Source organism: Lissotriton vulgaris, chromosome 9 (genome assembly GCF_964263255.1).
Source record: "Lissotriton vulgaris chromosome 9, aLisVul1.2, whole genome shotgun sequence".
NCBI lineage: Eukaryota > Metazoa > Chordata > Amphibia > Caudata > Salamandridae > Lissotriton > Lissotriton vulgaris.
Window position 1 is genome coordinate 477,228,728 of NC_141697.1, and position 26,745 is coordinate 477,255,472.

A 26,745-nucleotide genomic window follows, 5' to 3' on the forward strand; every position below is an offset into this window, starting at 1 on the left:
CATTTGCGTCTATTCTGATTTTGTACCTGTCTTCGAAATTGGTACATAAATAAGATTTTTGTAGTCGACAAATAAGCCTTTCATCGTGTAATGACACCCACACCAGAATTTCTGTGCTGCAGGCGGTACATCGGAGCTTTAGTGGTTCACAGACACAGGATTGTGTTTGCAGACCTCAAGTGGATGATAGGGGAAACAGCTCATTGCTGAATCGCTTTTAATTTTATTTGGGTCCTTGAGGACTCTTCTGAGAACTCAATGGCCAAGATATACTAAAGCGTTGCTCAAGCTCACCCAACATCCTGTCCCCAAGACTAATATCTCACAAACTTCTGAACAGATTTATACCAACCACGAAAACAAGGTTTTTGAGTAAGGTTCTACTTTCATGCCAATTTTGCATAAATCCATAGTTGCTTTGCTGTAGCTGTGAGCAGAATTTCCAGTGGGACGTAAAATGGGAAAACACATATTCTTACACCATCCTCAGCTTATTTCCCCCTGCACCTTTACGATCCCATTTAGAACTAATGTTCAAATCATTCACATTCAAGAAAATGCTCTAGATGAAAGAGCATAATTGCAATCCAAGTCCTACTCTACTTAATACCTAACCATCATTGTTGCAAATTGTATTTACATTTTTTATTTGAAGTTATGTATAGCGCAAACAAGACACTTACTGGTGGAGGAGCGCTTTACAGATAGTGTACAAAAATATGGGCTAGGACAAGCAGAAATAAGGAGACATGAAGTAAAAAATAAAAATAAAATATATACAGATATATATACACGCACTCCTGGTAAAGAGAAGATAGGAGCACATAGAGTAGCATAAGCCCAGGTCTAAGCATATTCCAGCGTGACAAGTGGCATCGAACAGATAAGCGAGGACAATCGATCGAGGGGAGAAGGAGAAGAGTTTAGTGTGAGAGGAATTTGTTGGATAGTAGAATTGTTACTTCTTTCCAGTAGATGGATGTGGATGGGTTGCATGTGATCTCGGTAGGAAGAGAGGTGCAAATTATTGGGACAATTCTGGAGATGGATCTGTTGTAGGTTTCATTTCTCTTGAATTTTGGTGGCTTAAGCAGGAAGGAGCTAGTGCTTCTGGAAGATCTGTTTTTCGCCCGATAGAGTCAGTTTCTGGATCAAAAGGAAGGGGGTATTATGGTGCAAAATGTAAGATATAACGTCTTTGCGTGGGGAGGTTATATCTCGTTAAAGAACTCAACCAAATGGCAGTCCACTTTGAACTCCAGAAAAGATGCAATGAGGGAATCAATCCTAGTAGTGTGCAGATGTAAACTGTCAATGTAGCACCAGTAACCACCTTTCGTTCAGAATTGGACACTGAGGGGATCTCAACGGGAGAGGACAATACATTCTCATACGCAATCTAGCCCAAACAAGCTTTCAGGGACCCAAGAGAGGCAATCTTACAGGCACTAGGCTGCTCCACGACATCTTCTAGCCATCACGAAAGGGCGTAAGCTCAGGGACTGTCTAGAGTTTCTGCCAATATAGGAGTGGTCTTAACCCAGGTATATCATTGAGCCATCTCAAACCATGATCCAGCAGCAGAGGGACAAGTGGGGTTCTGACAGGGAGATTACTTAGACCTCTACAAAAGCGTTTTTCTGTCAGTTCTAGTGGTCGAATATTGTGAAAACCCCAAAGCTCCTAACCATATAAAGTGTCCCCTAAAGTCTTGGTTTTATAAATTTCTAGGACCGGAGACACTGGGCGAAATAAAGAGGAGCGATGGCCCTCAAAATGCCCCCACAGTATTGCTCTAGCTTGAGCCTGAACATCTGGACATGGGGGGACCAAACAAAACATTCACTGAGCATAACCCCTAAATAATGTAACACAGGAACCCTCTTCAGTGGCATACCTCAAGAGTCAACTTAGGGCAAGAAATTGAACAAGGTTTAAAGACCATACATTTTGTCTTGTTGGGGTTGATCTCAAGCCCCCTTCTGCCTGCAGAAATAACCAAAACAATCCAGAACCTTCTGGCTCCCCATCGTGGATTTAGAGAGCAAAAGGGCATTGTCTGCAAACAGCAGGGCCAGAGTCCTAACCCCTGAAAGACTTTGGGGCATCACTCTCACATTTCTCAAGCTAGGATACCAGGTCATTGATGTACAGGAGGGTCAGGGCCAACACACACCTCTGTCTCACTCCCTTATTTACCGGAATGGGGTCTGTCAATTCGCCCTGTGGCCCACATTTAACTTGGGCAAAATTGTTGGAATGCAATCTGACAATAGTTTTTAGAAGGTACTCTGGGACTCCCAACTCGGCCAGAACCGCCCACAGGGTTTTTCGGGGACAAGCTCATAAGTGGACCTGAGGTCGACAATGATTACACAAAGTCTGACACCTCCCTCCCCCGTTTTACAAATTTCAAAACAAGTAATTGCAGGTGGAAGACCTGGTCAATTATTTCATTCAATGCCATCTCTAAACTATGCCTATAATGGGTTTAGAACATTTGAGTCAGACAGACATCCACTCGGTCAGCCTATTCAAAACGCAAGCTGTCAATAAGGCTGAATGGTCTATAGTTGAATGGTAGGGATTTGCAACACTTTTAGAAGATTAGGACAATTTGCAGCTCCTGCCCAGATTGGAGGGGTAGTAGCACCATTCAATATAGCACTGAAGAACAGGGAACGATAAGGGCACCATACATCTCTATAGGACTTAAACAAATCACCAGGCACCTTGTCCAACCCAGAGGCTTTGTTTGGTGTAATCCAATCGAATGCTGTGGAGATCTCAGAGTTAGAAATCTGGTGGGCCTAAGGTAGCGCTGGCTCTCAATAAGATATCCACCCGGTAGGGCACTAAGAGATTTATTGCATAATAGCCGGGGAGTCTGACTGGTAAGCACTACTTGGGTCGAGTCCTGGTCATCAATGCCCGAGTATAGCTGAGAGAAGTGCTCAGCCCAGGGAAGGGAAGAGATGCCACTGTCCTGTGGAGCTTGAATGCTAGAGGCAACAATCCACAAATAAAGAACAGTAATCCTTGTTTTTTACGGCAATCAGCATTGAGATCCACTTAAACCATTCCGAGGTTCTCCAGGCGCCAGAAAATGGAGCTTTATAGTGCAATATAGCATCCCCAACTGCATATCTAGAGCCAGATTTAATGGATCAGGAGAGGGCACGTCTGGCCTTTCAACACACTTTGGAAAACCAGGGAGCTTCTTTCTTCCACTTGGGAATGGATTTAAAATCTCCCAAGAACAGATTTCTTAAGGTGGCAAACATAGTGTTGTGAATACCACTCAACCTCGCCAAAGTGTTTGGAGCGCCAAGGGGCATAATTTTGTCTATTACTGCCGTCAAACCGATGGACACAGCCTCAAACACCTTAACCAAGGCTACTTCAGAGCCTAGCAAAGAACTCCACTTTAGTCTGCACAAGTTACTGGATGAAGCCAGCCTTCTTTCAAGGGGTTTATCTGTACTCAAAGGGGTGTGGCCCAAGGATCTTAGTGTAAGCCCCAAAGTATTGGGATCACTATCCTGTCTGGGGACTACAATCATATCTACCAATAAATGCCATAATGTAATGTCAGGGAGGATATAATCGATAAGGTTGGTGCACTGTGGTAGGTGATAAGTGTTAGACCTTTCCCTGTCAGACTTGGTTCTCCCATTGCACGCCCATAGGCTATGACTAAGTATGAATGTATTTAGATGCAGCACAACAGGGGACCACCTCTTTATTGGGGGAGGGTGAAGAAAGGGCAGAACAACCCAAAATTGGTGCTTTTCGCCTTAGGGGACATCCAGGGAGGCAGCCAACGGCTAAAATCTACAGATGAAATCACCTTCCACTATTTTAAAAGAACTCAGAGGGAGATCCGCCATATGGGTACACATGTGGGCACCAATCTGGTCAATGACATGCAGCTTTGCGCCATTGCCCATGGATCTGCAATAGTGATTTTCATATAAATTGGGTCTCATCAGTATAGATGTGGTAGGAGATATGGGAGAGTTTGAGGATTTCAGTTAGGGGCTCTATATAAATGTTAAACAATGTTGGGGAGAGGATACAGCCTTGGGGTATGTCTAGCAACAGTGGAGGCTGATCAGAGAGAGAGTTACTGATTAGAATATATTGAGATCTGTTGTGTAAAAAAAAGCAGAACCATTTCAGCACGGTGTCGGAGTGGCCCATCTTGTGTTCTAGAAGGTAGAAGTGTAGCATGGTTGATGGTGTCCAAAGCTTCTGACAGGTCCAGTAGGATAAGGAGGCAAGAATAATTCTGGTTGAGGGCATCGTCAACAATGTGGACCAGTCTCTGTGCTATGACCCGAATCGAAGCCAGACTGACAGCGGCCGAGAAGTTGGAATTGCACAATGTAATTGTGAAGCTGTAGGTGGACACATTTTCCTATGTGTGGCCAAAGTAGAGATGTTGGAGATAGGGCAGTAAATACTGGGGTCGAATTAGTCATTGTTTTTTTTTATTAATAATGGGTAACCTGGCCACTTTTGAAGCAGTCAGGTAAGGAGCCTTGGGTGAATAAGGTGTTGACTATCATAGTCCATAGTGGGAGTAGGAGGTGAATGGACTCATTTAGGAGTTTTGAGGGGAGGAGATCATTCAAGTGGTTGGAGTATTTTAAGGAGGTCAGTAGTTTCAGGATGCCATTTTCATCGAGGGTTTTGAAGCTAGACCAGGCGGTGTTATTTTTGGTGGGGTGTGGGGATTTTCGGGCATGTTTCATGATCAACCAAGGAGGGGTGTAAAGGAGGTTCATGTGGGAGAAGTTTAATAGCATTCTGGATATTGTTATTGATAAGTGTAGTTTTCTCAGCAAAAAAGGAGGCAAAGATTTTGTAATTAGGTAGTGTTTTGTTGTCAGTGGCAGTGGGGTCACTTTTGCGGTTCGATTCGTTTTTGATAATTTCAAACTGTTTTTTAGGTTGATTAGTTGCAGTGTCAAGTTGTTTTTGGAAGAAAACTGCTTAAGGTCCTAATGTGGCTAGTGTAGTCACTGTGTCTTTGGTGTAGGAGTTTAAGGTTGTCCAGGGAGGAGGTATGTCTCCATGCTCTTTCTGCAAATACGAGGTTCTTCGTTAAGGTTACAGTTGAAACAGGGGTTGGATCTTTTGGACAGGATACATTTCAGTTGTTTGGGGGCAAGGGTGTCTATGATTTTGGAAATGGAGTTGAAGTAGTGATCAGTGAGGTCCTGGGTTTGTTCATGAAGGGGGGTGGGAGAAAATGTCGTTACTAAGAGCTGATATAGTGTGTGAGTTAATGTTAGTAGTGTCTTGGAACCAGTCTTTGGCTTTCATTGGTTGGCCCTTATAGGTGGTTGACTTTTTTTAACAGGATGAAGATGATGCAGTGGTGGTCAGTCCAATCGCAAGAGAGAATAGAATCAACTTGGATAGAGTTTAGGTCCTGGAAGAAGGATTTGAATCTACCTGATCTTTTCGATGAATTTGTGGTTTCCTTTGGGCGGGTGATAAAATGTGTGGAGGGAGCCCCTTCAGTTGTTACTGGTGTTGATGTTGATCTTAAGGTAATCGCAAGAGGGAGGAGACATATTTTGAGATTGTTTCCTAGAAAGTGAGGATCTGTATATACAGACTAGGCCCCCGAGTATCCTGAATGGTCTAGTCTAATGATGTCATTACTGAGGGGAACAAGAGTTTCCAGAATAGGAGCACAGGAATCATTCAACCAGGTTTCAGTGAGCATGAGGATGTCTAGGTACCGGTTACGTATAAGATCTGCAATGTCATCCATGTTTTTCACGGCTGAGCAGCAGTTTAGTAGTGCGCATTTCAGGGTTGCAATAAAAGTAGTCGTGGATGCATGTGAGATGGGAACCTGTGTGAGGTTCAATTTATTAATAAACCTAATGCTGGGGTCAGATGTCCTGACGGGGTGATTGATTATCAATTTTTGCTGTGGGCAAAGTTTGATTGGTAGAAGCAGAGCTGTAGGAGTCTAGTAGGGTGAGTATGTTGTCATTTAATAGCTGTCTGACTAACCTATTGGGTCTGGAGGAGTGGTTAAGCTTGGTTGCGGTTCACCAGCAAGAGTGTGAGATGCCTGTGTAGGCAGGGATACGGTCAGAGTGGAGTTGGGGAACAAGGAGTGGTTTGTCAGGAGGTGAGTTAATTCTGAAGACCATTTATGATCAAGGTTGGCGGTGATATGAACTTAAGAATGTCAGAACAAATCAAATGCAGTTCAGATTTTATAGTACAGAGCGTTGAGTCATTGAAGAGGTTTCTGAGAGGTACCGGTTACGGGAAAAACTGGAGCGGAGAGCAATGGCCAAGTGGTTGTGGAAGCTGGCATTGGTGAGGTTCACCATCTGAAGCTTGGCAGTGGTAAGTTGAGAGGAGATGGTGGATGAGTTGATTCTTTTTTTTAATGGGTGTGTGTGTGTGTGTGATAGGTTCTAAAGGAATGGGGTGGTGTTGAATTGATGTAAATGCAGGGGAGAGTTTGTGTTGTCGCTGGGGGAGGAGGAGTGTTGGATATCAGTAGTGTTCATGGATAGGTGGGTGACCATCCAGAGAGGGAGGTGGGAAAGGGAGGGTTCGTAGGTAGGAGAAGAGAGGTCATCATAAGGGGAGGACCCAGAGGGGATTAGTGAGGAAGTAGGTGGGGGAGTGGACGTGTCTAATTTGTTCTGGAGAAAATAGAAGAGATTGCTGAAGAGTTCCAGATTGTGATCTAAAGCTCGAATGAGTATGGTGCCATTGGTGTACATGGAAAGGGCGGCATTACCACTTTATAACGACTAGGGTGCAATAGTGATCTTATGGTCGGGAGTGGTTTTCTTGGCGATAGTGGTGTTGAGTGAGGAAGACAAGACTTTCCTACAGAATATGAGGCCATTAAGTAAGGTGCCCTTGTTGTGGCAAAAGTGGGGGTCCACGATAACAGATTCTTTTTTGAAGCTGAGAATTTCATGTTTTTGAATTTCCATGGCTTTTCTAGTCAGGTTGGGGGTGTAGTTTAATAAATCATATTTATTTCCATTAGGGGATAGTAGGGCGTTCCACTTTCCGGCATCCATGCTGGATGGTGGGAGCATGGGAACAAATGAGTAGAGTAGGAAAGGGCCTCTAAAGGAGGTATGGGATAGAGGGCAGGAGTGGAGGGACCTCTAACATTGGAATGTTCTATGGGAGCAGGAGTATACGCTACTGCTGAGAAGGCAGGGGAGATTACCTATTGTGGTTGAGTCAGGACTAGCCAGTATAGCCTGAAGGTCCTATACCAAAATTCAAGAGACAATGTCCTGATTAAGTAGCTCTTTACATGAACGGAAAAAAAGGTAAGGTTAGGAGAATAAGCAGTGAGTATAAACATTGCTGGAACAGTGTAGAAGTAGGCACACATAATCCTTAGTGGCAAGGACATCAGCAAACTCTAGGGGGTAAGAACACAGAGGAAGGGAGAATAAAGGAGGTCTTGAATCAGCATACAATGTAGTCATAGATGGAGTATAACAATATATTATCAGATCAGACAGAAACATCCAATTTTGCATTAGATTAAATTAGAAGATGACATTCAGGGGAGTCCTATAATAACTGATGTTTATTGATCAGCCAATATAATCCTAAAACAAGCACTGTGACATCGAGTGTGGTGAGTGACGTACCACTTAAGAAATTATAGGTATGAAAGTATGGTTGTATTTCCCAGGTTGTGTAGGCTGTAATAGGAACACAGAGAGTGTGGGAGGGGCATCAGATTAGAACAATGCTAGGACATTATAGGCAATATTGTATTCTAAATTCTTGCACAAACTGGTATTCGTTGGCAGGTTATCATGATACTCAGGATAATATTGCAACTAACTTGTGAGGTGAGTGCGGTAGTAGTGCAACAAAATATTGGTAAGATTGAGTGGAAGAGGTCCCCAGCATGTGTGGCTAAAGCTGAAATGAAGAAAACAGGGGAGAGGCAATCGGATCGCATCAGTACAAGCATATTTCAAAAACTGTGAAAGCTCTTAAACCAGTACTCCAAATAATCCCTTTATAACTTTGCCTCTTTGTCTCATTGCCTCTGCAAGCAGGCACCATTGCAAAACTATGCCTAGTCTTCACCACTACCTTAGAGGCATAAATGCATCTTGATACTTAACAGGTACAGCTATACAGAGCTATATACCACAACATCCTTGTTAATGAAATATAAAATCTTTAAGGTGCTCGCTCTTTCTTTTGAAGGATAAATTTGGGGACCATCAGCTGGGAGACCACATAGGGTCTGGAGTCTTCAAAATATGATTTTTAATAGGACTTATTTGGGTTGTGCACATTATCCTGAAAGTAGTAAGCTAATTGTAACTATGTCCTTTTTTTCTGAAAATTTCAAATTAGTGAGGCAGTTTTACAATGGCTCCCACTGATGCTATGTACAGTGACTCCATCATACTCTGTGTGATAGTTCAAACTCTAAATGTCATCTCTCTCAACTTAAGCTAGCTGAGGACAATTCAAAAAAGATAGTTACTTTCTCCACGTTCAGAAAAAATGGACAAAAATGTAAATGTTAAAATTACTTTGGGAATATTAGGTGAGTATTTTGTTTTCATGCTGGTCACTCAGTGAGATATGAATTCAAGCCCTGCTTAACTGAGTAATATGGGGAAAGAGTAAAAAGTAATTAAGTTGCGAATATTAACCAATTCCAATTTTTTTATAGTCCACTCCTAGGTTAAAATAGTGCATGTTCATTGACAGAGTCTATGTACAGCGAACTGTCACTAACGTAACACATTTGATGGCTCTATTAGGTAAATAAGCCATTAACTCATTAGGGCTACTAGCAGACACGGTTGGGCAGTATGGTGGTGGCACACAACTACCAACCACTCTCACAAGCACGGATAGTGCTAGCAGTCCTATCAGTGGACATGAATACAAACTTTCTCTTCCGCTCATGTACACATGCAGAATGAGTATGGCAATAATGAGAAGCCTGAGTATGCATTTTGGTTAAGACTAAGTCACAACTCTACTGGTTACAGAGATGTGGAATTCCTATTGCCCGACGCCCAGGACATATTGTTAGGGGTCAAGGGCGACACGTTTTTCTGTGCATTTTGTCCTTGGGACAAGTAGCCCAACCCCCTGCAGCACAAACCCTTTGGCTGCCAGTACCACATTATGGATCAGAGAAGGGCACTGAATGCAGTTGAGGTAATATTTTTGTCTATATGTTAATGCAGTTCAAACTTGTATTTATGGTTCATTAATTGAAAGCCTTTATTATTAGGGTGAGCACTTTAAGTAAATGTTGTAAGCTCTGACTGCACTACTTACATTGGCTCCAATATAAATGTGTACACACATTTTCAAAGTTTAGCAATATGAGGCTATGTATAATGCTCCCAGGATGCTCTCTAATTTGATGCAAATATTTGCAGAAGCTTGACAGCAAGATTGATGATACTTTGCTTTCAAAATAAAATGTTGATAAAAAAATTAAAGCAGGAAAAAAAAAAGGTACCATTTTTTGCAGCATCATTTAGGAATATGTGTTGATGTAGGGTAGTGCTTCCCCAAAATATTCAGAATGGAAAATCAGTGTAACCAGTTTCAATAGGATTATGGAAAACAAAAATAAGCAAGCACTGGCAAAGCACTGGCAAAGCCAATAGGTCTGAAATTGGTGGTCAGCTTTTTATTTTTGTCAATGTGTGACTTGTTTTGGCGGTTTTTGTAAAACCTTATTGGTGTGGGAGCTGCCGGGCCCTCACCATTATAACAAACACTGGCAAAAGCAAAAATTGTTTTTGGTCTCAAAAAGCACACACTCCCACAGTAGCTACTGGCACTGAACAAAATAACTTTTTTGTCTGATATGCTCCTTGTGAAAGAGCAGAATGCTGTCACTCACAGTGAAGCCAGCCGATACAGAGAGAGAGACAGAATTTTAATAAACGCAAAAGGTTATGGTCAACACCAGACAAAATTAGGGGTCCATTTATTAAAGAAAGTTCCAAAAGTGCACCCATGGTATATGTCCTTGCATTAAGTGCAGCTATACAGCTTTCGTGAATTCCCAAGAATTTACAAAAGTAGGACAAGAAATAGTACTCCTAGAAAATACTTCTGAACTGCATTTCAGCATGATCAATTATGCATGTGTAGATTTGCTCATGTGAAAATCTGAGTGTTTGCAAGTTCACTTTCCCTCCAACCACTTTTTTTCCCAACTCTGGAAGACGGTTTATGTCTGCCATGGTCAGGGGTAAATTTCCAACATTTCTCAGTATGGGAAAAGATTAGAGAAAAGTTGTTGAAAACCCTTAAAACATGCAAGTTGGGTGGTTTGCACAGACTCACCATGGAACTATTGCTTACCACTACCTTCATCCCCAGTATGTAGCTCTGCGGCAACATAAGGGGATTGCAAGTATTCTACACTACTATGGTATGAGCCCTGGCATAATCAGAGAGGCTGTATCAGAGCTCTTATATAATGAGATTGCTGCCATAGTTTGTCGCTGCACTACATGGCATCAGAAGAGCAAGGGGATTTTGTTACAGGACAAGTAGATTTATGAAGCAACCCGTCCCATGGACAAGTAGATATTTTATTAAAATCCACACCCCTGCTGGTAAATCTTTACCATTAGCTGAAGCATCCACTCATCACTCGACCATGGGACACTGATATCTTGGAAGTTAGACCGATCAGTACATTATAACATAGTGGATTTTTATTGCTACCACTTAGTGTGCTTTTATTTGTTGTCTGAGACAAATATCCCCAGGGTTTCTGACTAAATGAGCCCTTGGTTATTATCAAGGAAATACTACAATTCCTCTCTGCCAAAAATTTACTTAAAAAGTACCTCTTACTTCTTGAAGGAATTTCGTGCAGGCATTCACCGTCAACACACTTAAAAGTATAGCACAAGAAACAAATGTTCTATAGTTGTTACATAAAATGATGCTGAATAATTTACCCGTAGTCTCCGCAGAAGGGCAGCTACTCGTTTTTGTAGATTATCCCAACGTTGGTTCCCTTCGTGGACCTTTTGCTTCAACTTGTTAGCAGAATCTGTGCGATTTTCTCTTGCAAGACGCCTATATTGCTTATTGATTAACTCCAGTTGTGTCAGCCGCTCATGAATCTGTCGTTGAAAAGCCTGGAAAATAAATTAATGCATTTGCTTTCATTGCAGCCATCCAGTTATGCCTCTCTCTACTATAAGGCCTCTCTCTCTACCACTGAATAATGAAAAGGCCCTTAGTGCTACAAAATACATGACCAAAATAACATCAAATGTTTGTTTTGTTTTACTGCATACTGGCAAATAATATTCAAAAGCGAGCAAAACAGTGCATATTGTGTAGTACGTAGTCAACCCCAACTATGCCAAAACTGATTTTGCTGTTTAAAAAGAGCATAAAATTGAAAAACAACCCAAAGAGCAATGAGGAAATACAGAAGACTTCAACAGATTTTAACTATGAGGAAAACTGTAGGCTGTAAAAATGATATACAATTTAACAGGTCTAAAAGACATAAGGCCTCATTTAGAGTTCGGCGAATGGGTTGCTCCATCACAAACGTGATGGATATCCTATAAGCCGCATTACATGTGCCATTTGATATAATGGTGAACTCTAAATCAGGCCTGTAGTGTTTCTGGACAACCACCCCCAAATACATTTGAGTAAGGTCACAAGGGTCAAAAAATTTGTGAGACAAGGCTTTTCTCTTGCAACCCTTTCATTTGATTTAATTTGTACATCTGGATTCTGGACCCTGATTTGTTCAATGCCAATCTATCTATGAAGATGATATGCTGCTTTTTGTTAGAACATCTTTTGGCCCCCAACAAGCTCTAAGTACTGCTTTAACCTATGTGGTGCACAGCTCTATGGTTGTCAATATTATTGAAACCCATGTTAAGAGCCAAGGGCCATAATTAGTTTATTACAGGAACCAAGTAACACAGAGATATTAATTACAAATTTGCAGGCAAAACATTCAATCAATAGTAGACCTAGTGGAGGGAATATCGGGTTAAAATGAGCAGCACCATGAATGTAGCAAATGCACTCTGCATGTTCAAAAGGAAATCTGATTTACCCCCCTAGTGTTGATCCAATTTTACAGGTGCCCATGATGAAACTTGCATCAACTATCGCTTAAGGTGTTATGGACTGGATTCTGCAGATCAAGTCTTCCATAAGAAAACTGCAGGCAAGCCATCTGTGTCACTTAGTGTGGAACTGATCAGAACAGAGCACTACTTACATTCACATTGCCTAAGTATTACTCTTCTTCAAAACATCTTGGGCTAACAACAAATTGCTTCTCTGCTTAATATCTGCTGAACTTGATATGCAAACGTAAGATGAAAGATCAAACATCCTTACTTATAAACTGGATCACAACTCTTAACTATATGGCTATTGATATGGCCCTAAGGCAAACATCCCAGGAATTGAGGTTAAAATCAGAAATGAGTTAGCCAACTTTGCGAGACTGGCAAAAAACCAAGCTAGTGTGTTGATGCAATCTTATGCTTTATTATCGCATGTCAGTCCATATGGGTACAATATCTTCAATTTAAAAGGAAGGATCACAAGACCTTGCTCTTCAACTGAGCAAGAGCTGCCTACCTGCCACCCACTGCCTTGAGACACTCATGGGTGAGTAGCGCCCTCTATTAACCACTGATTGATTGATTTACTCTGGTGCAGGGGATTGATGTCTCATGCACTGACAGCGTACATAGATTCTTTCCCGCTGCCAAATTCGCATCACAAATATAGGTTTTACTGATTTGCCCATATTTTAAATTGTAGTACAAATCCACTTTTAGTGCATGAGTTGATCATGCTTTTATGGCACATCCAAAGAGTGCATGTAAAACCTTGATTGGATTCAGACAACAAAATATTTAAAAAATCAATGTGTGAATGTTGAAACCACTTTGAGCAGCTTGTTACGTGTTTATATTATTAATGCATGTCAATGTATTAATTCTGTAATTGTTGCATGTTTGCAAGGTTTATTTCAAGTAAACAATAAATTATTTATAAGAAATAAAGAGTCATTAGCAGTCAGGTTTTACGGATTTTTGGTAGACATTTCCACCCATGCACAATGTAATCACAGAACATTAGAACACATACACTTGCTTGAAGAACCTTGCAAGATTTAATGTTAATCCCTTAAACAAAATTTTAACCAATCATAAAAGAGTGTGCAGTCCTGGACCATGTACTTATCAGTCAACAGGACCGATTCCACCAGTCTAAAACATATCTTGGGGGGACTTGCCAGCACATCTTTGACCATGTGCCCTTTTTAACACACGTTTTTGTTCTAAAAAATAAAAAGAAAGTTGCTGCCACTGTACCTAGTACCCAACACACCCATTGTGCCAGGAGAGATTTCGGTTTCAATGTACTTATTAGTTCAAGCATGGCCATGATGTGCCTATTCAGTATTCAAAAACTAAAATTTGGGTCACTGCAGGGGAACACAGTGCGCCCGTGACGTGGGAATATTTATTTTTTATTATGTGATTTTATCACCGCATTACTGGCTATGAGTGCAGCAAGCACCAATGTTTAATGTCCTTCTGTGCTGGTTTGCCCATTTGCCACAGATACACACCACTGGAATTCCTGAAAAAAATATGTGCCTTCTATAATGTAAGAAGTTTTGAAAGTCTGGCAATATTTGGACAAACGTGTACACCATCACTATGCTAATGAGTATACAGTAAAAGGTGCTTATTGATTATTCTTCGCCAAAGCGCCGGGATGCTCCTAGGAGTAGCCGAGCGCTATAGAAGAAATAAATTAACATAACATAACATTAATAGTTGAAAAAAAATTACAACTTGGAGAAAAAAACGTCTAGAGTATGCCAAGCATTATTACATGGGTTCAGTAGTCACTAAAAGGGTTAACGGGAACAGAGGCATGTCGCTTAGATCACAAAGGCAAACAAGCATTTGCAATGCAATAGGTCTCGCATTTGGAAAGTTTGAGCTATTGGTATTGTAAATGACAATTTTTTATTTATGTGTTGGTTTTGAAAATAGCGAAATTAATAGCTTTGTCATTTACAATGCCAATAGCTATAAATTTCGCAAATGTGACACCTATAGCATTTGTAATGCAATATGTGTTGTATTTACGTGACTTAGATGTATTGATATTACAAATAACAATGGCTTTTATTTTTTAAAAATAAGTAATACTTAAATAAAAGTTATTGTAATTTATAACGGCAATAGCTTAAAGTTTTGTAAATACCTTTTGTGAAGATTATGTTCAGTGTATTTTATTGTGACGAAAATCCAAGAACAGAAGTGAAATATTAACATCTTTTTGCGATATTTGTAATAAAGCTTGAAACATTGAGAGAACATATTTGCGCCAGTTGTTGAATGGTTGCACAGATTGATTCTGTGGTGGCGACAAGTGATGCTGTGGCGTTCAGTGATGCTGTGGTAGCGCATAGTGATGTTGTGGTGCCCCTGAGTGATGCTGTGGTGGTGCTGAGTGATGCTGTGGTGATGCAATAGATAGATAGAGTGAGTGCGATAGATAGAGTGAGTGCGATAGATAGATAGAGTGAGGGCGATAGATAGAGTGAGGGCGATAGATAGTTAGAGGGAGGGCGATAGATAGATAGAATGATGGCGATAGAGTGAGGGCGATAGACAGAGAGAGTGAGGGCGATACAGTGAGGGCGATAGATAGATAGACAGTGAGGGCGATAGATAGAGTGAGGGCGATAGATAGATAGAGGGCAATAGATAGAGTGAGGGCGATAGAGTGAGGGTGATAGATAGATAGAGTGAGGGCGATAGACAGATAGAGTGAGGGCAATAGATAAAGTAATTATGTGGCGTGTAATTAGGTGGCACTGAGTGGCATTTGGAGTGTATGTTGCGTTGAGCGCAGTGTAAAGATGTAGCATATAATTATGTGGCACTGAGTGGAATTTGGAGTGCATGTTGCATTGAGTGCAGTGTAATTATGTGGCACTGAGTGGTATTTAGAGTGTATGTTGCATTGAGCGCAGTGTAATTATGTTGCATATAATAATGTGGCACTGACTGGAATTGTGTGAGTGTATGTTGTATTCAGTAGAGTGTAATTGTGTGGCGTGTAATTATATGGCACTGAGTGGTATTGTTTGGCGTGTATGTTGCATTGAGTGCAGTGTAATTATGTAGCATATAATTATGTGGCGCTGAGTGGTATTGTGTGGAGTGTGTGTTGCATTCAGTAGAGTGTAATTATGTGGCATGTAATTATGTGGCACTGAGTGGTATTTGGAGTGTATGTTACATTGAGTGCAGTGTAATTATGTGGCACTGAGAGGTATTTGGAGTGTATGTTGCATTGAGTGCAGTGTAATTATGTGGCGTGTAAGTATGTGGCACTGAGTGGTATTTGGAGCGTATGTTGCATTGAGTGCAGTGTAATAATATGGCGTGTAACTATGTGGAACTGAGTGGTATTTGGAGTGTATGCTGCATTGAGTAGAGTGTAATTATGTTGTGTGTAATTATGTGGCACTGAGTGGTATTATGAGGTGTGTATGTTGTATTCAGTAGAGTTTAATTGTGTGGCTTGTAATTATGTGGCATTTTGTGGAGTGTAATGCATTCAGTCAAGTGCAATTATGTGGTGTGTAATTATGTGGCACTGAGTGGTATTTGGAGTGTATGTTGCATTGAGTGCAGTGTAATTATGTGTCGTGTAATTATGTGGCACTGAGTGGTATTTGGAGCGTATGTTGCATTGAGTGCAGTGTAATGTTGTGGCGTGTAACTATGTGGAACTGAGTGGTATTTGGAGTGTATGTTGCATTGAGTAGAGTGTAATTATGTGGCTTGTAATTATGTGGCACTGAGTGGTATTGTGTGGAGTGTGTGTTGCATTCAGTAGAGTGTAATTATGTGGCATGTAATTATGTGGCACTGAGTGGTATTTGGATTGTATGTTACATTGAGTGCAGTGTAATTATGTGGCACTGAGTGGTATTTGGAGAGTATGTTGCATTGAGTGCAGTGTAATTATGTAGCATATAATTATGTGGCACTGAGTGGTATTGTGTTTTGCTATGCTATGCTTTGTTATGCTATGCTATGTTTTGTTATGCCATGCAAAGTTTTGTTGTGTTTTAGCCCCTTAAGTGCTGCCTCGGTGCGTTGGCCGACGGCAGCAGTACCTCCCCAGTGCTGCGCACGACCATTGGACGTCCATTCAGCACTAGTTCCAATGGACAGCGCAGCACTGGGGAGGGATGTTTACGAGAATCTATGAGGTTATTATGCTATGCTTTGTTTTGCTATGCTATGTTTTGTTATGCTATGTTTTGTTATGCTATGCTATGTTATGCTATGTTTTGTTATGCTATGCTAAGCTTTGCTGTGTTATGCTATGCTGTGTTTTGTTAAGCTATGCTATGTTTTGTTGTGTTTTGCTATGCTTTGTTATGCTATGTGTTGTTGTGTTTTGTTATGCTATGTTTTGTTATGTTATGTTATGCTATGTTTAGTTTTGCTATCCTATGCTTTGTTTTGTTATGCTATGCTTTGTTTTGTTATGCTATGCTATGTTTTGTTATGCTATGTTTTGTTGTGTTTTGCTATGCTATGCTTTGTTATGCTATGCTGTTTTGTTTTGTTATGCTATGCAATGTTTTGTTGCGTTTTATTATGCTATGCTTTGTTTTGCTATGCTATGTTTTGTTATGCTATATGTTGTTATGCTATGCTATGTTATGCTATGTTTTGTTATGCTATGCTAAGCTTTGTTTTGTTATGCTATGCTATGTTTTGTTATGCTATGTTTTGTTGTGTTTTGTTATGCTAAGTTATGTTATGTTTTGATATGCTTTGTTATGCTATGTTTTGTTATGTATGCTGTGTTTTGTTATACTATGCTTTGTGTTTTGCTATGTTTTGTTATGCAATGCTTTGTTTTGTTATGCTATGTTTTATCTTATGATATGTTTTATTGCGTATTGTTATGCTATGTTTTGTTTTGCTATGCTTTGTTATGTTTTGTTATGCTATGTTTTGTTGTGTTTTGTTATGCTATGCTATGCTATGCTTTGTTGTGTTTTGCTATGCTATTTCTTGTTTTGTTATGCTAGGTTTGGTTTTGCTATCCTATGCTTTGTTTTGTTATGCTATGCTATGTTTTGCTATGCTATGCTAGGTTTCGTTATGCTATGCTGGTGAGGGTGTGTGAGGGTGAGTGAGGGTGTGTGAGGGTTAGGGGATGTGAGGGTGAGGGTGTGTGAGGGTGAGAGGGTCGTGAGGGTGAGGGTGTGAGGGTGAGGGGGTGAGGGTGAGGGGGTGTGAGGGTGAGGGGTGTGAGGGTGAGGGGTGTGAGGGAGAGGGGTGAGAGGGTTGTGAGGGAGGTGAGGGTGTGAGAGTGAGTGAGGGTCTGTGAGGATGAGGGGGTGAGGGTGAGTGAGGGTGTGAGGGTGAGGGGGTGTGAGGGTGTGAGGGTGAGGGGGTGTGAGGGGGTGAGGGAGTGTGAGGGTGGGTGAGGGTGAGTGAGGGTGTGTGAGGTGAGGGTGAGAGGATGTGAGGGTATGTGATGGTGGGGATGTGTGAGGGTGAGGGTGGGTGAGGGTGAGGGGGTGTGAGGGGTGTGAGGGTGAGGAGTGTGAGGGTGAGGGGGTGTGAGGTTGAGGATGAGTGGGTGTGTGAGGGGGTGTGAGGGTGAGGGTGAGTGAGGGTGTGTGAGGGTGAGGGTGTGTGAGGGGGTGTGATGGTGAGGGTGTGTGAGGGTGTGTGAGGCGGTGAAGGTGAGGGGCTGAGGGTTAGGGGGTGTGAGGGTGAGGGTTGAGGGTGACCGAGGGTGTGTGAGGGTGAGGGGGTGAGGGTAAAGGTGTGTGAGGGTGAGTGGGTGTGTGAGGGGGTGTGAAGGTGTGAGAGGGTGGGTGAGGGGTGTGAGGGTGAGTGTGAGTGAGGGGATGTGAGGGTGAGTGAGGGTGTGTGAGGGTGAGTGAGGGGGTGTGAGGGTGATGGTGTGAGGGTGACAGGGTGTGTCAGGGTAAGGGTGTGTGAGGGTGAGGGGGTGAGGGGGTGTGAGGGTGAGTGAGGGTGAGAGGGTTGTGAGGAGGGGTGAGTGAGGGTGTGTGAGGATGAGGGGGTGAGGGTGAGTGAGGGTGCGAGGGTGAGGGGTGTGAGGGTGAGAGGGTGAGGGGGTGTGAGGGTGGGTGAGGGTGTGAGGGTGGGTGAGGGTGAGGGTGTGAGGGTGAGTGGATGTGAGGGTGTGTGATGGTGAGGAGGGTTGACCAGAGACAGACAGAGGCCAATGGAGACAGTCAGAGAGCAGCCTAGACAGGGGAGAGAGAGTGGAGAGAGGGAAGAGAGAGCGGAGAGTGAGAGGGAAGAGAGAGTGGAGAGTGAGAGGGGAGAGAGAGTGGAGAGAGGGAGGGGAGAGAGAGCGTAGAGTGAGAGGGGAGAGAGGGGAGGAGAGATTGGAGAGTGAGAGGGGAGAGAGAGTGAAGAGTGAGAGGGGAGAGAGTGGAGAGAGGGAAGAGAGAGTGGAGAGTGAGAGGGAAGAGAGAGTGTAGAGTGAGAGGGGAGAGAGAGCGGAGAGTGAGAGGGAAGAGAGAGCAGAGAGCGAGAGGGGAGAGAGGTCTGACACTGAGATGAGAGCGGAGAGTAAGGGGGGAGGTCTGACACACACTGAGACGAGAGTGAGAGAGATCTGACACTGAGACGAGAGTAAGAGAGGTCTGACACTGAGACGAGAGTGCAGGGACTGTGACAGCAGAGTGCGCTCTGACTCAGAGGTGACAGGCGGGTGAGTGCGCCAGAGGTCGAGTCTCCGGCGATGGTCGGGGTCCGAGATGAGACAGAGGCTGGGACTCAGCAGTGCTGCGCTCCACTGCTCAGCATCAGATTTACTCCCCCCCTCCCTCTACTCGGGCGCTTCACACAATGGGACATTAACGCAGAGCTAGAATACACTGCAGGAAGGCGCTTGTCCCCACGCAGGCCAGGGAGCGGTGACTCGTGTACTATACAGCACACTATGCACGTCACGGGGGGACACCACTGAATCACACAGTGAACGCAGGCACACTCCCTCCCGCCCCTGGGAGCCCCCCCCCCCCCCCCCCCCCATTATTCCTAAGAGTCTAATTAAGTGCTAATATGTACTGATGGGAGGTGGGGAGGGCATGGGCTTGTGAATGACATATTTGTGTGTGCCCTACAAAGATTCGGCTTAAACAATAAAGAAATATTTTAAAGAAAGGGGGGTGAAGTACAGTGTGTGAATGGAGTAAAGGACAGATGGGAGAAAGATGGAAATGGAAGAAAAGAAAGTCATACGGGTGAAAACAGAAAGGTGAGGCAGGGAAAGGGAGAAAAAGTGGAGGTTTTGTGCCAGAGCGGGGAGAAAACGTGGTAAGAGCAAAATGAGAAAACAAAGACAGTCTGTTGAAGGAACAGACAGGGATGTCAAGAAAAATAAGACAAATGAGAGAGGTAGCAGACAGAAATGTGAAGAGTGAGAGGAAGGAGAAAACAATACCAGGGCGGGATGACGAGCAAAATAGGGATACGAGGTTGGGGATTAGGGAAAAGAAAAATAGCAAGCGAGGGCACAAGAGAAAGAACGAAAGAGGAGACAGGGTGAAAGAGGGAAATCACGCTCCGTGAGATCTAAAAAAAGAGAACACATCAACTGTAACAAGCTCTTGGCATTGCTGTGGGGAGGGGGAAGGAGTATTGCGAGTCACGGCCGCCAGGCCGTGAAGTGTGAAGCAGTGGGCGGGGAAGCAGATCCCTTTGAAGCTGCTGGGCAGAAATGCGAGTCACGGCCTGGCGGCCGTGAAGTGTGAACCAGTGGGCGGGGAGGCAGGAGCAAATGGTAAAGGGAGCCTTTGAAGAGCAAGGCAGGGGGGTAGAAGCGCGGTCACGAGCACGGGCACTTCTACAAATCCGCATCGTGAAGTCAGCTTTGTGGTTTGACTGCAATAGGTCTCTCTGCGAGACCTAAAAGAAGTATGGTATGAGATTTAGTACAGCTAAATCTTCACTGAAGTACAATTGCAGATTAAATTAATTAAAAAAATCATACAACAATACACCAGAGTGGTTGGTGGAATGTAACTAAGAACATTTACCATACAGAGTCTGAGGAGGTAAGTTGTCATTTTAAGGTGATATAAGAAAACTCTAAAACACATATTCTGATGAGAAAGGATTAGTCCTATGCTACTGTATAGCAATGGATAAATAAGATATTTAATCTTGAACTCAAGATCTCTGTGCACCTTTTTCTCTCTTTGTAATACCACTCTGGAAACTTCTTTCCTTAACTTGGCAGTCATCTACAGTGAGGAAACTAGGAAGGGGAGGGGGGTGGGAGTAAGAAAACTTTAACATTTCTCCAATATTAAAGGGTGCAACTCCTCCAAAAAACCATGGGCCCAGGCTGCAAACTGTAGTACAAGAAGAAATGAACAACTAAGAAGACAGTAACCTCAAATTTCTTGAGTTCCTCTTTGGCATTTGTGTACAAAACTTCTGACGAATTGGGGGAAGCAGCTGTTCTTTCAGCTGCATTCAACCATTCTTCAAAGCGCGAATAATCTTCCAAAAACTTCTGCCATAAACGACAGGTTTCTTCAATTCTGGTAATAAAAAATAAAAAAGAATTAATTACATTATGACATATAAAGACAAAAAAAGAATACAAATCATCTACAAAAAATAGACATAAATCGATAACACAAATTAAACATCAGCTTGACATTAAAATGTCAGTTGCACTTCTGTTCCATGTTCAGTAGCCCCATAATTCTTACAAGTGGGGAATTCCCTGGCTGCTTTCATATTTGCAAGTCAGTAAATACATAAATTAACATTAGGGGTACTATTCTGCACATCTAAACATTTATTATTTTTATGTGTATGCTGATATAAATTGAGTAAATGTTAAAGTAGGATTTCTAGCCCTTCCAATGCAACATTTGTAATTTACAATCTAATAATAATGGCAATGAGTGTACAATATGAAATGGATAATCTGCAGGTCTTCACACAACTAAACCATTCAATAGAATGTCATAAAACAGAGACCTAAATATATTTGTTACAATAATGTTTTGTAACTAGAACTGAAAAACAATAAACTTGTTTAAAACATTAATAGGAGACAAAGCCAGAAAAATATTCAACACTCTGCTTTACTAATTTAATTAAAATTGCCTATGTTGAGGAAGGTCACTTCTTCACAGTTGTCAAAACTATAATCTCTCCATAAGGGTGTTTTCAAGAAGTCTGATTATTTTAAAAGTGTCCTCAAAAGACAGTTGTCACAGGCAAAGTACTGCCTGGATTGTAATGAAAGTAACCTTTATTGATTAAACAACATGCATAAATGAGTGGGTTATCCCCATAACAAACAAATTTCATGGATGCATTCACCCATGGGTCAGGGCTCTTATTATACTTCACCTCACTTGGTGACATTTTCTCATTCAGTTGTATGGACTTCCTACTTTTTGAAGACAAACTCTATCCCTTTTCACGCCCTAACCATCAACCTTGAGTGATTAACTACCTCACTGCTATTAACTATTCCTGAAAGATGGTGTAGTATTTACTTATGATTAACTAATTTAAAACGTAAATGAATTGATGTCCTCCGTCCACCACGTCTTCTATACTCCATCCACCACTTCTTCTATACTGTCTTCTACTATTCCCATGTCATCAGACAATTTAGCTTCATATTCTTCTGCCAGGAACCTATGGTCAATGTTGACAGTCACACACCCTTACCCTTCACAATGTCAACCATTATCTTTGCTTGTTCCCTAATTTTCAAATTCCAAAAGATCTCCTGTGTTTCCAATTGGCCAGGGCCCATTCTAGTCTTACATAAACAAGACTAATATAACACCATCCACAGTGGTGTGCAACATAAATACCCTTGCCAGCCCCAGAAAAATATATTCTATATTCCAGGCAACAGCCATCTCCTTTTTTTGTAACCAGGATGGGCATTACTCAAGTCACAATAGGCTTGCAGAAATTACTCACACTGAAAGTTTGACTGTGGCGTATCAACCCTCTCCATCAAGTGCTCAAATGTAGTCTCTAGATTAAAGTCCTCCAATTTCCCTGCACCCATTTGCTGGAACATGCCCCATTATGAAAGAGATGAGAGCTTGACAGCCAGAGGTTGTTGGTCACCAATTCTAAACCTGAGTGTGATAGATGTTTAAAGGGATATGTAAATACAGTACTTTAAAATGCTCCATAGAACATGGGAGGAGAAAGACAATAATCAAGCATCATTATTACAGATATCTCTAAACTGTAGTTGTTGCAAAATCTGAACTGAACAGGCATCTAATGTGGATAACTACGTTCTTTAAACTTAGACAGACATGGTAGGGGAGCGATGAAGCTGTAACGGTCTGTTTGTTTTTTATTCTTTGACATAAGGAATAATGATTGAAACACTTTTAGGAAAGGGTTCAGAATTTCCTCATCTGGGCTAATAGGTTGTCTTTTCTGATGAAAGAGGCATAAATTGAATATTACATGTTGAGCGGCATGAATGTTGTTCTTTTTAAATAGATGAGGGTGGCAGAGTCCAGCGGTTGGTTATGCTGGCTGGCGATGGGGTGTAACATTTGGTTCCACTACCTGTTTAGTAGTCACATGAAGATCTTTTTTTAAGTTTTAATCTGGGAAAAAACTGTTTGAGATATGATCACAAGTAACTCAGTTAGTTAGAATTGTAATCATGCAGCAAGGGAGAAATTAGATATTGAAATGTAAGAGTAGTTGCTTAGGTTAATTTCGAGGGACTTTCATTTTGGATTCTAAATATATTTGCATCTCTACTGACCTTGTTTTATAAAATATTTTGTGATATTCAATGTGCCCAGCTGTAATCTGTGCATGTTTAGCGTTTTCATTTTCTATTTGCAACTTCTGCATATACTTTCTGTGGGCTGCTTTAAGGATTTTAACCTTTTTCCGAGTTTTGTGCAGTGTTGTGTTATGGTCTAAGGGTTTGTTAGGAGAGCATTTGGGTGCTGACTAATGTTTCGGCGCAGTTGCATACATCAGTGTGCATGTGGAGGACACAGCAGCACCATTCTGCTGCATAGAACAAGTATAATAAGAAAATTAAATCGGACTGAATCCTTGTGCAGCTTGATCCCAGTGACAAAAAAACAAAACAACAAAAGATACAATTAAAAATGGCTTCGATGTATAGTCATTGGGGTGGCGCATGAGCGACGTTTACTGCAAAATACTACAGTGTAACACAGGGCTTTCTTGTTTGACTGACTCTATTAACTACAAAAACCAATATCCATAAATCAATGTTTTTATTGGTCAGCCACAGATGTCAATATAAGCAAAAGTCCCACTGTTTTACAGACACAAAGAACTATGCTTAGGAGGTACTTACTTCATGCGCCTTTCCATAGAGAGAGAGCAGATGTTCCTCCACCGTCTGTCAAGGCTCCTGGTTGTCTGGTGTATTGAGTCGCACTCTGTCTCATTAGCACATGCGTCGGAATCCCGTAAAAGTACCTCACATATACTTAACACTGAAGCAACTCCTTCACTGTGTTGCTCAATGTCCTTCTGCAAATCCTGCGGAGAAATGGGTATAGCAATGCATGCATCAGCAAAAGAAATTGTGCTTGTGATTGAGAATATTAGGTAAGCATGCAACATGTTAATAAAAGTGATAGGGATATATTTAAAAGTAGCTCTACGTTGCATCAGTCTAATAATTCAACAGAAGATGGGAGAGGTGCTGTAACTGGTGAATGAAAAAATGTATACACTTTTCATCACGGTCAACGTACCCTTTGATAAGTATTGCATCCTTCTGACCAATTAAGCAGTCTGCCGCTAGAGTTTTCCTCACCCTTAAATACGCTCAAATCTTTCCCTAAAAAAGTCTTGTTTTGTTTACTTGTATGGTTACTTTTATTTTTTGCATTATTCCATCAATGGTAATGTTCTAGTTGTGTGCCTGATCAAATTCTGAATTATCTACTAGGTCTATATACTTAACACCAGAGAAGGGCAAGACTGTCATGACCCACTGCAGTTGACTTAGTTGCTATTGCATGGTTGCATCACAGGACTTCATCAAATTAAATCCAAAATATGCCTTTTAAACAGTAACCAAGGTGGTTATTTATTTCTTGAAAACGAATATTTGATGTGGATCTACAAATGTGATGATATGCAGGAGAGCAGATGCACATATATTGTAAAGGCGCCATACACCATGTTTCTATGAACTGTGTGCTGAAAACACGCACAGGTAGGTGCTTGTGTAATGTACCTATTCAGTCACTGGGAAATCCCCTCCCTAAAGCTTCACTTTGTGTGTTATATAATGTATTGCAGCATAAACCAGAACCTGATGAGATATCTGCTTTCACCTCAATTACATTTTGTATATTAATTTGAAATAACAGTAACATTCTGCATCATAAAATTGGAATTATTGTTTTTCACAAATCATTGACATACATTAATTGCTTTTAACATGATGCAACACTGGCGATTACAATTTGAGATTTACATTTATTTGCATATCTCTCAGAATGGCATTCCAAGGTACTGGATAACAGTATTTATAATGCTCTATGGCTGGTCTCAGACTATATAACAAATAGATATACAAACATGATAGCAGGACTCATGATTATTTGCAATCAAATTATAATGCAGAAAAAAATGCTACTTGAAGAAACCTTTTGCTAAACTTTTGTGCAACTTTAAATACCATTTCTCTGAAGTATTGTTTAGTACAACGTGGTTGATGCATGCCAATACTTAAAAAGAATAATAAGGTAGAGTCAATGTAATACCATTATAGACACAATTATGTACATCATAAAAATAAATTAGGTGATCTAAGTAACAAAAGTACACCCACAGGTATATGTCCTTGCACTTGTGCAGATTTACAACTTTCAGCTTTTCACAAATAAGGAGTCAGTACACCTAGCAAACATTTGTAAATTCCATCTCATGCAAAAATCTGCTGAAAGACTGCAAAGTAACAAAAGTACACCCACAGGTATATGTCCTTGCACTTGTGCAGATTTACAACTTTCAGCTTTTCACAAATAAGGAGTCAGTACACCTAGCAAACATTTGTAAATTCATCTCATGCAAAAATCTGCTGAAAGACTGCAAATTCACTTTGCTTCATATAACCTTACTTTCTACCCTGGGGAAAATGTACTCTTCCCTTGTCAATCTTTTCCAGAGCGGGAAGAGATTGGAGAAGAGTTGGTGAATACCCTTAAATGTGTTAGTTTGTGGGTGTGCAGAGTGTCACAGTCTATTTCAAACCTGTAGCTAATACATCCTGGCTACTTCCATGCCCCCTGTATGGAGATTTGCAGAAAGGTGGCAAAATCATAACTTTGCTAAAATCCAAACCCAGGTATAATACAAAACCTGGCACAATACAAAATCTGGCATAATCAGACAAGCTATTAACAGAGCTCTGATAAAATGAGCACACTGCCATAATTTGTCACCTCACTCCACGACCACAAAAAGATTAGCAGATTTTTTATACAGGACAAATAGATTTATGAAGCATCCTTTCTCTTGGATGAGTAAATATTTTATGAAATTCCATACCGCTGGATGGCATTCAAATATACTAGGAGTTCAACCTTCCATGTGATGTACATGGTAAGGTGGTTTACTGTCACTCACTAGGACACCCAGAGTGTCCTCCCATTGACTTCCATTAGCACAGGCTGATGCACACACTACTGAAAAGGTCCACTACCTACGTCAAATAAACTAATGCTATTTTGGCTGCAGTCCTTCACCGATCTGGAGAGTCTTGGCAAAAAAAAAAACACCATCAAAAGGTCTGTGTCTTTATGTGGGAGCACAAGATGAATGCAACTGGGAGAAGGTGGAGCGGTCTTCTCATCCAAGAGCAATGTACTCTTCATCATCAGCGTGTCTAATGTAGAATCAAAATGCAAATCTTATGATGTTCTTCATTAAAAGCACAAATGTTTTACTTGTGCATTTTGCTGAGAAAGCAAGAGCTATTTCAATCTTTTCACTAGCCCCGGATTCCTTCACAATTACCTTGTAACTGGGACCATGAGGCAAATGCTGTACTGTTATCTCACTAGCTTACTTCTGGGATATTGCTCGGCTAGCTCAAAACGCCTCAGCTGTTCTCATAGATTTTCCAGCACCACTGGATATCGAGGTGTGTAGTTCTCACACTAAAAGCCAATATCTTCCATTTCTTTTGCCTTCCAATTTTACAGAAAATGCACTAATCAAAATGTACAGTGCCTGGTCTGTAATGCAAACGATAACATTATGAGCACAGAGTCACTAGCCATCAGTGATGTTTATGACACCGGCCATAGGGTTTTCCCACTCACCATTATTCCAGCCAACAGAAGCCCTGCCCCCTCCAGGACCTACTTAATGCGCGACAGCATTAGTAGGCACTTGAGCACCCACCTTGCCTGTTACCTCCAGATCCTGCTTCTTTCAGCATTATCACGTGACAAAAGCCTCTGCCTGGGTTTTCACGCCAAGGTTTTTCGATCACCGTTCTTTCCGCCAACAGAAGCCCTAGCTCCCACCGACCGAAGCCCTGCCCACCTCAGGACCTACTTAATGCAGGCCCAGTGCAACCGCACTACCGGCG

The 26,745-nt window shown here is 41.6% G+C and overlaps 1 protein-coding gene across 1 annotated transcript in view; it reads right to left on the reverse strand.

Annotated features, from left to right (window-relative positions):
* The window catches only part of SYNE2 (spectrin repeat containing nuclear envelope protein 2), a 1,750,628-nt gene that overhangs the window by 86,933 nt on the left and 1,636,950 nt on the right, over positions 1–26,745 (reverse strand). The window contains exons 140-142 of the mRNA XM_086937933.1: positions 23,485–23,672; positions 20,530–20,680; positions 10,992–11,174 (exon numbers count right to left, since the gene is read on the reverse strand). Of these exons, the coding sequence (XP_086794059.1) occupies positions 10,992–11,174; positions 20,530–20,680; positions 23,485–23,672 (522 nt within the window). The remainder of the gene's footprint in view (positions 1–10,991; positions 11,175–20,529; positions 20,681–23,484; positions 23,673–26,745) is intronic.